The 13,845-nt window shown below is 38.7% G+C and overlaps 1 protein-coding gene across 2 annotated transcripts; it reads left to right on the forward strand.

The window, feature by feature from the left end:
• The first annotated feature begins 1,834 nt into the window (after nucleotides 1–1,834).
• On the forward strand, nucleotides 1,835–12,773 carry LOC124277619 (scavenger receptor class F member 2-like). 2 transcript variants are annotated; one of them, XM_046713343.1, is made up of 7 exons: nucleotides 1,835–2,142; nucleotides 2,392–2,454; nucleotides 3,533–3,635; nucleotides 4,118–4,149; nucleotides 5,948–5,995; nucleotides 6,360–6,439; nucleotides 12,360–12,773. In XM_046713343.1, exons 1-7 carry the CDS (start codon nucleotides 1,866–1,868, stop codon nucleotides 12,366–12,368), a joined length of 612 nt encoding a protein of 203 aa, XP_046569299.1. In that variant the 5' UTR covers nucleotides 1,835–1,865; the 3' UTR covers nucleotides 12,369–12,773. The 2 variants fall into 2 exon arrangements, with proteins under 2 accessions (XP_046569299.1, XP_046569300.1); XM_046713344.1 differs by lacking the exon at nucleotides 2,392–2,454.
• The last annotated feature ends 1,072 nt before the right edge of the window (nucleotides 12,774–13,845 follow it).

Raw genomic sequence — 13,845 nt, forward strand, 5'->3', positions numbered from 1 at the left:
CATGAACATCAATTAATGCCTAGGGTCACGATGATACACAGTTAGACATAATCTGAGCAAGTTTGGGAAGCTTAGTTCTAAGAATATCATGTTGGAAGCCACATGACAACTCCGTTGGTCGGGATTCTTAATGATTGAGCCTCTTTGTCGTGAATGTCGATATAGAGAAATATGATGAATGTAATCACAGTATATGAAGTACACCGAAACAGAAATCGAGCACAATGGGGCAATTGATAAGAGATTGTCATCGTTTACAGAAAACTTTGGTTTTAAGCTGAATATAACACATACATAGTTGCGATTTATATGAAGATTGACTTAACATTGATCCTGAGCAACTCATGCATGTCATAACAGACGACTAACTTTATCAGATGGTTATCACCTTATCACATGTTGACTATGTTGTCTATGTTGTCTGTGTTGTCCATGTTGTCCATGTTGTCCATGTTGTCTGTGTTGTCCATTTTGTCCATATTGTCCATATTGTCCTTGTTGTACATGTTGTCTATGTTGTCTATGTTGTCTGTGTTGTCCATGTTGTCCATGTTGTCCATGTTGTCCATATTGTCCATATTGTCCATGTTGTCCATGTTGTACATGTTGTCCATGTTGTCTATGTTGTCTGTGTTGTCCATGTTGTCCATGTTGTCTGTGTTGTCCATGTTGTCTATGTTGTCAGTGTTGTCTGTGTTGTCCATGTTGTCCATGTTGTCTATGTTGTCCGTGTTGTACATGTTGTCCATGTTGTCTGTGTTGTCCATGTTGTCCATGTTGTCTGTGTTGTCCATTTTGTCCATATTGTCCATATTGTCCTTGTTGTACATGTTGTCTATGTTGTCTATGTTGTCTGTGTTGTCCATGTTGTCCATGTTGTCCATGTTGTCCATATTGTCCATATTGTCCATGTTGTCCATGTTGTACATGTTGTCCATGTTGTCTATGTTGTCTGTGTTGTCCATGTTGTCCATGTTGTCTGTGTTGTCCATGTTGTCTATGTTGTCAGTGTTGTCTGTGTTGTCCATGTTGTACATGTTGTCTATGTTGTCCATGTTGTACATGTTGTCCATGTTGTCTGTGTTGTCCATGTTGTCCATGTTGTCTGTGTTGTCTATGTTGTCTATGTTGTCTATGTTGTCTATGTTGTCTATGTTGTCTGTGTTGTCCATGTTGTCCATGTTGTCTGTGTCGTCCATGTTGTCCATATTGTCCATATTGTCAGTGTTGTCCATGTTGTACATGTTGTCCATGTTGTCTATGTTGTCTGTGTTGTCCATGTTGTCCATGTTGTCTGTGTTGTCCATGTTGTCCGTGTTGTCCATGTTGTACATGTTGTCTATGTTGTCTGTGTTGTCCATGTTGTCCATGTTGTCTATGTTGTCCATGTTGTCCGTGTTGTCCATGTTGTGTGTGTCGTCCATGTTGTCCATGTTGTGTGTGTTGTCCATGTTGTCCGTGTTGTGTGTGTTGTGTGTGTTGTCCGTGTTGTCCATTTTGTGTGTGTTGTTCTTGTTGTCTGTGTTGTCCATGTTGTCAGTGTTGTCTATATTGTGTTGTCAATGTTGTGAGTGTTGTCCATATTGTGTTGTTCTTGTTGTTCATGTTGTCAGTGTTGTCTATGTTGTCCATGTTGTCAGTGTTGTCCATGTTGTCTGTGTTGTCCATGTTGTCAGTGTTGTTTATATTGTGTTGTTCTTGTTGTCCATGTTGTCAGTGTTGTCCATGCTGCCATTGTTGTCTGAGTTCACAATACCAGTTATCAAGGTCAGAGGCATTGTTTGGTCGTATTCAGTATTATTGCCCCTGATACAACCTTTGGCCTGAACCCTCAGGGCAAGTAGCTATGATAAACAAGCTACCATATGATTGCAGGATTCCCCCTACCTGGAATCATGGATAGATGCCTCAATTTCAACGAGGTGAACAAAACATGTGACTGTTGTCGCAGTGGGTGGACGGGACAGGACTGTAGGACAGAATGCCCCAACTGTGGAAGTAACTATGCGAACCACAAATGTAAGACATTCTGCCAGAATGCGCCATATTATGGTACCTTGTGTAACATACCATGCCCTGCAGCGTGTCTTCGTAATGGACAATGTAATGAAAGCTGCGCTACTCACAAGGAATCTACAAAAGGTATAGTAACTAAGATTTGTCAGTGATCTTTTCCCACGCTTTCATAGATTAAAAAAGGATTATATCAGTTTAAACAGTGTAAAAGTTCTAATTTCTAACCTAAATACGATCCGAATTTCTCAAACCTACACTGTATTGTAAGCAAACTAATTCTCTGCATACCCTTACCAGTGTGATGGCCGTCTTAGAATTAACTTGTGCTCCAACTTAAATCCAAAATTTCAAGTATTTAAAAATGTTTCAATGCAGATATTAATCAAGGCCGTGATGATTCTGAAGCAACAGGGACTGGTGCATCCTCACAGAGTTTAGGTAACATTGCAGATATTATATATTGCTACCTCCCATCGGGTGCTGTTCCGTCCTCACGGGGTCGGTTATACCAATGTATGAAATATGCCAAAAACCTAGCCAGACATCAGGGCTGGTAACTTCAAAATGTTACCAGCCCAAAATGGATTTAACCGGATCAGACACCAAGACATGGTGAATTTACTCAGATGTATGGAATATCTAAAAAAAATTACCAGGCCATCGGGCTGGCTAGCTGTAAATTTTGACCGTCCGTAGGAAATCTAGCCCGTCTCGGTCGGTCGGACGTGCCTTATTTCATACACTGGTTTTACTGTAGATATTATATACTGACACGTTCCGTCAGGTGCTGTTCCGTCCTCACTGGGTCGGTTACACAGTTGATATTATATACTGACACCTTCCATCAGGTGCTGTTCCGTCCTCACTGGGTCGGTTACACTGTAGATATTATAAACTGCTACCTATCATCAGGTGCTGTTCAGTCCTCTCTGGGTTGGTTACACTGTAGATATTATAAACTGCTACCTATAATCAGGTGCTGTTCCGTCCTTTCTGGGTCGGTTATACAGTACAGACAGCATCCAAAAAGCTCTTCGTCCCTAATGGGTTGGTTACACTGCACATACTGTACATCGAAGCATGCAAAATGCTGTTCGTCCTCATTGGATTGGTTACACTGTATCTGATATATAATCATTAAATGGTAGCTTCTAAAAAGCCTTCCGTCCTCACTGGTTTGGTTACACTGTAGATACTATGTTATGGTGGCTTCCAAAAGGCTGTTCGTCCTCACTGGGTTGGTTACACCGTAGATACTTAAAACTGACAGCTTCCAACAAGCACTGTTACATCCGTCCTCGCTAGGGTGGTTACACTGTAGATATTATACATTGGTAGCTTCCTGTAAGCTGTTCGTCCTCAATAGAAACCACGGATAGAAGCATTTAAACTGTTATTTTGTACCTTTTACATAACCACAAACAAATGTTTAGGATCTGTTACTGATTATGAAAATAATCACAATTACAAAGATTCATACACAAAATATTATTATAACAAGCTGTCTGTCTTGCAGGGTCCAGTAGTCGTACGACTGACGGCGCTCTCGTTACTATGGCAGTGTGTGCTGTTTTGTTTGTAGCTCGCAAGTATGGAGTGCACAAAATGTGCAGGAAATGGTAATTTCATTATTTCAAAGTCTTCATACCCAGCTTCAACCCTTATGAAACCAGCTGAAGGATCGATGATGTTATATTCATGACTGATCACATATTGTGTACAGCTGGACAGTTTACACAGGAATAAACATTTCAACCTTCTCCCTGATCTCTTAGATTATATTGTGGTACACACTTGTTTACAATCAATTTTCCGAATACCATCTAGATGTAGTTATTCTATATTTCATTATGACGCCTGTAATGGACTTGTCTCTGTCTTGGTATTCTCAGTGATAAATTCTGTGTATTAGCAAGAATTGATATTTTGTCTCTCATGTCATGCCCCTTCTGTTCACTAACGTATCTATAGTTAAATATACTTGTAACATCCCTCTGCTCCGGATGACTTTGACAATTTACCAGTAATACCTTCGGCATATGTAGGCCATAGCTCCGAGCACATTCTACATGCTAACAGTCGTGGAATTATTTGTTGCCAGGTTGAAACACATTAAGGACAAAAGGGGAAGTGGTAAGTTCAACAGCATTCGTAATATAAGTATGACCAACTTGTCATTTTGTAAGTAAAAAACTATTTCTTTATATTATGCTTGTCTGTAGGGGGGTGGGGTGGGGGTGAGTATCTGTGTCGGTGGAACACGAGTTATTGTTAGCATGCCACTGCCAGTGACGAATATTTCTTACTACATACTGTACTAGCATTCAAGGCTTTCGTGGTGACAATAGGTCAACTGACACACTGATATACAATCGGATGCTAAACATAGCAGTTATCATATGCATAACGTAACATTTATCTCAGTGTGACACAATTAATATAACTTGTTTGAGGTGGCATTTTAGAAGTTGAGACGTACAATATAGAACAAGTTTTATGGATAACAACTTCTTTATTTCGTGAGTGCGACGTTTCGATACAGATTCTTGTACCGTTGTCAAGCAAGAGTGATACATGAAGTGTAGGAGCTGCATATATATACTGTATATAACACCATCCCCGCATCAAATTCACCATCGAAACAGAGCAGAACAACCAACTACCTTTCCTTGATGTCCTTGTGTCCCGCACCTCCAGCAACCAACTCCAGACCTCCGTGTACAGAAAACCTACTCCATACGGATCAATACATCCACTACAACTCCAACCACCCCTAAAGTCAAGACCGGCGTCATCTCTACATTGACCAGAAGAGCTAAAAACATCTGCTCTACAAACCTACAGGAAGAAATTGAAACACCTGAGGAAAGTCTTTGTGAACGCAACCACTACCCACCTTGAAATAGTCAATAGAACCATCGAAGCAACGCTTTCACCTCCTGCCAAAAGATCTAAACCAGAATCAGCCCCCATCAAGATAACATCCATTCCCCTACATTGGCAAAACCATCACACCAAATCAGCCGACTCCCTGAACAACAGGCAGGCATAGACACAACCTTCTCAGCGTCCTCCAGCCTCCTGCAACAACCTCCTCCCTCCATGCCAGCGGAAGAAAACAACCCATCGTCAACAACAACAACTTGAAATGTGTTATTTACAAAATAAACTGTGATTGTGGACAATGCTACATAGGTGGAAACATCCCGACCCATCAACACCCGAGTCAAAGAACATCGCACCTCTGTTGCTAATTCCGACACCAAGTCAGCTATCTCTGACCACATCAAAGCTTAACCCCAATCATCAAATAGAGTGGTCCGACATCACCATTCTCGCCAACAACCAAACGGACTTCACCTAAACGCAAGCTCACAGAAGCCATTCACATCAAACGCCACAAGCCCACCATCAACCGCGACCAAGGATACTTCATTCCATCAGCTTATGATCCACTCCTCCACCAAGCCCAATCTATTGTATAAACATCGCATCTATTGTTCAAACATCTCATTGTAACTACATCTCTGGCCTCCATTCACTATCCTTTTGTGTACTCACTGGCTTCTTCAGCTTACTGCTTAGCCAATCATGGCAATTATGTTGTTTTCTTTGTCTATTATGTTGTTGTCTCATTTTTATATACAGTATATATATGCAGCTCCTACACTTCATGTATCACTCTTGCTTGACAACGGTACAAGAATCTGAATCGAAACGTCGCACCTCACGAAATAAAAAAGTTGTTATCCATAAAACTTGTTCTATATTGTACAATTAATATATTTCTATACGAATGGTGTGTTGTATGTAATATAACACACCTTGGCAAATGTTTTAGTACTACGATGTACTGGACAGTTGCTTGTGTATTATGTTATCTATCACCTCCTCTGAGCATTAATGCCTTATGAATGGTTGCACGGTTCAGGCAGCGGATCGTCGGCTGAAAGCACTCCTCTGACCTCCGATGTTAAAGGTAATGTGTAATCCAGTATGTATGTATGTATGTATGTATGTATGTATGTGTGTGTGTGTGTGTGTGTGTGTGTGTGTGTGTGTGTGTGTGTGTGTGTGTGTGTGTGTGTGTGTGGATGGATGGATGGATGGATGGATGGATGGATGGGTGTATGTACGTACGTATAGTATTTGTGCTTGCGTGCTTGCGTGCGTGTGTATGGATGTATGTTTGTGTTGGGGTGGGGGGGGAGGGATATGTCTGTTCAAATTTCCTAACGTATGTTTCATGTTTATCTCCTACGTGTGTAATGTGTATAATTGGAGAATGTAGACATGGCTTATTAACTTTGTCACTGATACATTATCCATATTTCATGGTGTAGCTGCTGATTCTTCAACGCAGACAGAAGTTGCTGTTGCACAACCACAAGCACAATTCCCTGACGGTGGCCACAGTCAGAATGTAAGCAACTGCCGCTATTACCAAATACTCGAGGCGTGTCATTGTTTGAAAAAGCAGTATGAAACCAACACTTGAAATGCTATACAGTTAACAACTGCATTGTAAATATGAAAACATGAATACAAGAGGTACGCATCGCCGTCTAAGACACTCCCACCCCACATCCCTCCACGTGAATCTGTTTCTGATTTTATTTAAAATAGCAAAAGACAAAGTCAGAATCTGAAAAACAAGAGCCAAATTTATTTTTTTTAAAACCCATAATGTACCAAATCCTACTGTGTCTAGATGCAACAGAGGTAACTGTGGAACGTGTCGACATATTGTTGAAGGACACTCTGTAACTTTCACGAGACACGGAGAATTCTACGTAAAACAGAATTTTGACTGTTCTTCCAAAAACATAATATATGTCATAACATGCACAGGCTGTAATGAACAGTATATTGGTCAATCAGAAAATTTCAGAGCTCGGGTTCGTGTCCATAAACAACAAATAAAGTGTCCTGAAATCCGATGTCTGTGCGAAAAGGAAACGATAGTAAATTTACAATATTTCTTTGTCATCAAGTTCAAAATTCGGACCAAGTAAAACGAATTTTAAACTTCATAGAAAAGTTCAAGCCAATGTTCGGACTCCCAAAATCAAATTTGGCCAAGAAGTATAACTTAAGTTTCAGGTATATCGATGATCTAATACAGATGATCCATAACCATCACCTAGCCAACTCCCTTCCATAAAGATACAGAGTGACAAAGAAAAAGCCTCACAAGGCTGTATGACATAAGGGGTGATTTTAACTTACCAAGATCAGCTTTCCCTCCCTTAACGTCGAGCATTATTGTTATATACTTCACAAATTTGAGGTACAGTCGAGCATGCTGTTTTTATCATGATTTAATAGAGCGTCATACGTCTCTTCCTTCAGAAGTTGTTCGATCAAGGTTACAGCAGTTTTTGAGGACTCAGAAGAAATTTCGTAGAAAATTATAATAGCCACGTGAAGGGCATTTCAAAACTTTATGTAGCAGTGACTAACATGATGTCCAATGCCATTCCCCATTTTGACTTGTGCCATACGTTCTCGATTTATTAGGCGAACAAGTGATTAGCCTATAAGTTTATGATTTGTGCTCCCAATTGTGGTAGTATTTCTGTTTGATAATGCTTCATGAACACCACATGTTCTGTTAACGGATTGTCCATTCGTCACCACTCGCCCTAGCTAAGATACATAGCGTTCACTGACATGAACGCAATTGCAGCACCTCCATAGGCCGCAATGGTGGAAATCCTTTGTCGCACTTTCGCGCACTCGTTACGATTTTTGCGCACGAAAAACTTATGTGAATTACTTCTTTGTACTTATACCTACACGTGCGCCCTATTTTCGTTATCAAAATATCCAAAAATATATCTTTACAAGCCATCAAACATCTCAGTCGATCGCTCACATATGAGCGGGGCCATTTTGAATCACGTGACCTGTGACGCGAAGGGGATATCCCTCCCAAAAATAGTAACACACGTGTTCCATACCTCGTTGCTTGTTGACAACACAATGTTCATACATTTTAGGCAATTAAAACGATTGTATGGAGATTTTCGTTTCCAATCTAGACTGACTGACCCACCCTGATTTTTCAACAGCTGTTTTCAAAGGAATTGCTGGTGAGTTTTCAATGCTTCATATGAAATAAGATTATTGCTGTCACCTTCACAGTTCCCATGGGTGTCTCTGTACTACTCCTGAATATTTGCCTACAAAACACAGTTTACTAATTGAATTTAGGACTTAAATAAGTAATGAGTTCACGAATTAATTATCTATAAATTTCATGTATACCCAAAACCTTAAATATTTCTCAGTTCACAACTCTCCTACCTTGTATAATATTTTAAATATTTCCATGTTGTATTAGGTCTCAAGCACCAGCTACAAACCTTGCCAAATCTTTTCATTTCCATATTAGCAACCAAGTGGCCAAAAGTGTTATTTGTCATCATGAATTATAAACAAATACTAAAATAAGGAGATACATCAATAAATCAATTGTTGAGGGGATCATTCAAATTACAGCACAATGCCACATATCATACTTAAACTCTTGTGCGTACACGATTGGAAAGAAGGATTTTATTTGTTGTTGAAGAAACTTCATTTGCAAACATAACAGTACCTCTTATCTTTTGACAGCAAATATAGCAGGTTTCCAAATTATCAATGAAGTGTTAGTTTAGAAAGTCTACTTTTCAAGGTGCAATTAGATGTTTATTGAGAACATTAACAATGATAAGGATATGAAATTGTGCATGAAGTTTATTCTTTTGAAGGTATAAGTTTAAACTCATGTTAAATTAAAGTGATAATTAATAATTAACATTGATATGCACTTTATTTACTGGTATTCAAGGTTGAAAGTTGAGAGAAGAAATCATGGATGACACTGTCTGTGCCCATTGCAAGGGCAAGTTCAAGAGAAAAACAAAGGGATAGAAGAGATATAGTTACAGCTTTGTGTTTGACGACATGTCTATTTTTTGTGAAACTCACTGCTATAACTTATCAAAGCAAGAGTCATCAAAAGATGACAAATCCCCCCAGGCTCCAGAAATTTGAAAGAACAAATCATCTGACAGTTACTGATAGTCCAACTAGATTTTTTTTACTTAGTCCAAATTGTTTCCATGGAAATCATGAAAAATATAAATACTAAAACTTTGCAAATAACAAAAGGCACCACTTCAAGATCTGTCTCATATATCTGCTACGTTTTGTTGAAAGATAATGAAAGGTTTTCGATTTTTGCTCCGGAAAAGAAGCCCACCCCTACTTTTTGAGACTAAGTCCAAATTGTTTCCATGGAACCGAGAAAAATAAAAATGTCAAAAATCTGCAAATAGCCAAGGCACCACTTAAGGTTCTGATTGATATTTATACCAATTTGTGGTGAAAAATATTGAACGGTTTTACAGTTCTGCTCCTGAAAAGAACAATACCACCAATTTCAGTCAAAGTCGAAATTGTTGCCATGAAAAACACACACAAAAATATTTTATACAGAAATCCCAAACTACCAAAAGGCACCAGTAGACCACCAGATCTATCTATGTGCCAAGTTTGGTGAAGAAATAGTGAACGGTTTTGAAGTTCTGCTCCGGAAAAGACGAATGTGCACGGACGGGCGGAGCTCATTTTAATAATTTGACATTTGGCTTTGTGCTGCAATTTGAATGATCCTTCCCCTTTTAACAATTGCTTTCTAGATGTATCCCCTTGTTTTAGTATTTGTTCATAATTCATGATGAAAAACACTGTCCATTGATGTAATCAACATCTAATCTCCTATCCAAGGAGGAAATAAATATGATGATGAAGGTAGGAGAAATGTGAAATGAGAAATATTTAAGGTTATATGGTACAAATGAAATTTATAGATAATTGATTTGTGAACTCGTTAATTATTTAATTCCTAAATTCTAATAAGTCTTATTAGTAAACTGTGTTTTGAAGGCAAATATTCAGGAGTAGTACAGAGACACCCATGGAACTGTGAAGGTGACAGCAATAATCTTATATTATATGAAGCATTGAAAACTCACCAGCAATTCCTTTGAAAACAGCTATTGAAAAAGCAGGGGTGGTCAGTCAGTCTAGATTGGAAACGAAAATCTCCATACAATCGTTTTAATTGCCTAAAATGTATGAAAATGTGTTGTCAACAAGCAACGAGGTATGGAACACGTGTGTTACTATTTTTGGGAGGGATATCCCTTCGCGTCACAGGTCACGTGATTCAAAATGGCCCCGCTCATATGTGAGCGATCGACTGAGATGTTTGATGGCTTGTAAATATATATTTTGGATATTTTGATAACGAAAATAGGGCGCACGTGTAGGTATAAGCACAAATAAGTAATTCATATAAGTTTTTCGTGCGCAAAAATCGTAACGAGTGCGCGAAAGTGCGACAAAGGATTTCCACCATTGCGGCCTATGGAGGTGCTGCATAGCGTTCATGTCAGTGAACGCTATGTATCTTAGCTTAGGTGTGAAAATACGACAAACCAATCAGAATGAGCGTAAATGAGCGCGGTGCTATGATAAAAATAATCCCGAGTACTTAAATCGTTTATGACATTATGTCATTGTTTAAAGAATCATGACAAATATATATCGTCATATTTAAAGTACAAAGAACGTAGCTAAAAGGATTTTGCTGCCTATTGTGAAGTTTTTAATAAGAATCATGCGATTGACGGTGAGAGATTCAAATACACGCACGTGCGTTTGTTGACATAACTGCTCTCATGGTGCAATTGAGTGTATTTCTGACGATCTTGCGGGCTTGTTATGGAGATTGTATGTGCGCTTTGACCAATTTTAGGAAATGTAATTATAATCGCTACGAGTTTCAAAACAATAATATCGTATTTGTATGTTGCTAATCAACCTTAATCTTTAACATTGGCCTTATATGTCATAGCTCTGGGGATATTTTAGTCTGACTGTTTTTGGTCATTCATATTTTTTTCAGCTAATTCATTTGAAATTCAACCAGGGGTGTGACAGCAAGGTTACACGAATGTTCAGTTTGAGAAATATTTTAAAGTCATTTTTGAGTATCTGCTTTGGGATTTAATGTAGCTGAAAAAATATTTTTTTGTATATTCAATATAACAATTCCCATTTGTGATGATTAAACCCTATCAAGAAAATTAACATAATTGACAATATAAGGTGAATATCTGGTAATAATTACATTAGAATATGTCTTTAACAGATATGTTTTTCTTCTTCTTTTAGTTGTATCAAAGAGATTTAATTCTTTAAAATAAATAAGTAAAAAAAACCACCAAAACAACAACCTAGCAATGTACATGTGCTTCGGTGATATTAAGAAACATTGGAATCAAACAGGGATAGAGTTATCGTTCTTGTTTAAAGTAGTTCTGATGTTCATGCGCCAATATGAAATCCTTCCAGAGGGGCACGAGTCGCTATTCGGCTTGTCCCGGAATAACACAAGTGGGTCACGAATGCGGATTGTCTGGTCCAGACTCGATTATTACACACCGGTGGAATGTTCGACATTGTAGAAGTTGGTGGGTCAGTAATAAAGCTAACGACTTTATGGATCAAACTTCTTGTTTATTGCATAGAGCTGGACTATTGTAGCGTGAAACAAACACACACGGGCTCATGATATAGCTGGATTGTACAATCGACTTACTTTTGGATGTTTTGTCGCTTTTAATTAAATAGCTTTAGAAATCAATACGAATTACTGCAAAATATTTATAATGCCAAAATACTGTACAAATGTCAATGTACAAATTCCATGGCAGTACAAATACAACTGGCAATATAATACAACTGGCAATATAATACAAAAGCAGTGATTATAGCAACACAGGCCTTCACGGTAATGTTCACCTGGCAGCAACAGTGATCAGGCTATCAAAATAAGCCTAGGCTGGGAATCAAGGATGAACATCGATCACGAAACTGCTCTTCTTGACGTAATACAAGATGACAGAGCCAAGCGCATGCCCCTAATATAGGTGTAAAATTTCTAGGGTTTTCCCAGCACAAATGTGCACTCTGCTGACTCGTCACAGATACAATATATTACAATTACGATACTGATTCACAACGAATTATGCGGTCATATGAGACTAATTACAGATCAGGTTAAATTGTGGATTGTACAATAGCAGTAAGAAGGCGGGGTAAGAAAAGACAGTTCGTTATATTCACAAGTTCGTTATAGACCTAGCTTACTGTATTAGCAACATGATGATAGAAGGATATTGCACTATTTGATTTTGCACCTGAATACTTTATTGATTAATCCTGATGCACGCACGCACGCACATTGTTTGCTATCATGTTAATGGTATTTTGTTGACTTACAGACCGATTAACCGCCTTGGCGACATCATTGCCAGGAAGAGATGGTCCACGATACTCCGAGCAAATATAATACTGTGGATGATTCAGAGCAAGACATTGACATTCACTAGTGGTTAACACATCACTTGGAGCACTACTCAAGGGCAGACTGCGTTATAAGTATGATTTTCTTTGCCAGAGAATTGCTGTGCGTCTGCAGGCAGTAAGCTTTTCATGTTCTTCTGCATAAAATGTCTCTGAGAATCTGTGGCGACAGATAATCGAGACCATATTTTGGACGTGGTCGTTTTATATCTTTGATAGATTTTATATCAGCTTTAAGAAGTCCAGTGCTAATTGTATCCAATATCTCATTATTTGTGCAATTGGTTGGTTCGTCTTAAGACATCTTTTGTATATAAATTTACATTCTTGTATAATGCTTTTATAATGCAAATACTAGAGATTTAGAAGATAGTTAGTAATATTGCAGCGCATGGTCAAGCACTGCCACCGTGGACAGGGACATGTGATGTTGACTCACACGTCTCCTATAAGTAAACTGTTTTATGTAGGATTTTTGTTGTAATCACTTTGTGATAGTGTTAGTACCCATTATTGAGTGTGTGTATGATCATATCTGTGCTCTAATGAGAGCATATCTCATTACCATTTGTATTGAATAAATTATTTGGTCACCATCTCATGTTATGGACTGGGTATTTGGTCACCACCTCAAGATGGACTATGTCTTTGGTCACCAATTCAAGATGGATGTTTGGTCACCACTTCAAGATGGAATATGTCTTTGGTCACCACTTCAAGACGGAATATGTCTTTGGTCACCACTTCATGATGGAATATGTCTTTGGTCACTACTTCAAAATGGACTATGTATTTGGTCACCACTTCAAGATGGACTATGTCTTTGGTCACCACTTCAAGATGGACTGGGTTTTTCGTCACCGCTTAAAGATGGACTATGTCTTTGGTCACTACTTCAAGATGGACTATGTATTTGGTCACCACTTCAAGATGGACTATGTCTTTGGTCACCACTTCAAGATGGACTGGGTCTTTCGTCACCGCTTAAAGATGGACTATGTCTTTGGTCACTACTTCAAGATGGACTATGTATTTGGTCACCACCTCAAGATGGACTATGTCTTTGGTCACCAATTCAAGATGGATGTTTGGTCACCACTTCAAGATGGAATATGTCTTTGGTCACCACTTCAAGACGGAATATGTCTTTGGTCACCACTTCATGATGGAATGTGTCTTTGGTCACTACTTCAAAATGGACTATGTATTTGGTCACCACTTCAAGATGGACTATGTCTTTGGTCACCACTTCAAGATGGACTGGGTCTTTCGTCACCGCTTAAAGATGGACTATGTCTTTGGTCACTACTTCAAGATGGACTATGTATTTGGTCACCACTTCAAGATGGACTATGTTTTAGGTCAATGTTTGGTATATGAGTCAAGATGAGCCGGGCAAATCAA

The sequence above is a fragment of the Haliotis rubra genome, unplaced genomic scaffold (assembly GCF_003918875.1).
Source record: "Haliotis rubra isolate DU_JTF1 unplaced genomic scaffold, ASM391887v1 Scf2244, whole genome shotgun sequence".
NCBI classification, from domain to species: Eukaryota; Metazoa; Mollusca; class Gastropoda; order Lepetellida; family Haliotidae; genus Haliotis; species Haliotis rubra.

Coding starts and splice junctions, on each gene's coding strand:
- LOC124277619 (XM_046713343.1), top strand. CDS start 1,866: ATGATTGCAGGATTCCCCCTACCTGGAATCATGGATAGATGCCTCAAT. Junction 2,455..3,532: donor TGCATCCTCACAGAGTTTAG/GTAACATTGCAG, acceptor TCTGTCTTGCAG/GGTCCAGTAGTCGTACGACT. Junction 3,636..4,117: donor CACAAAATGTGCAGGAAATG/GTAATTTCATTA, acceptor ATTTGTTGCCAG/GTTGAAACACATTAAGGACA.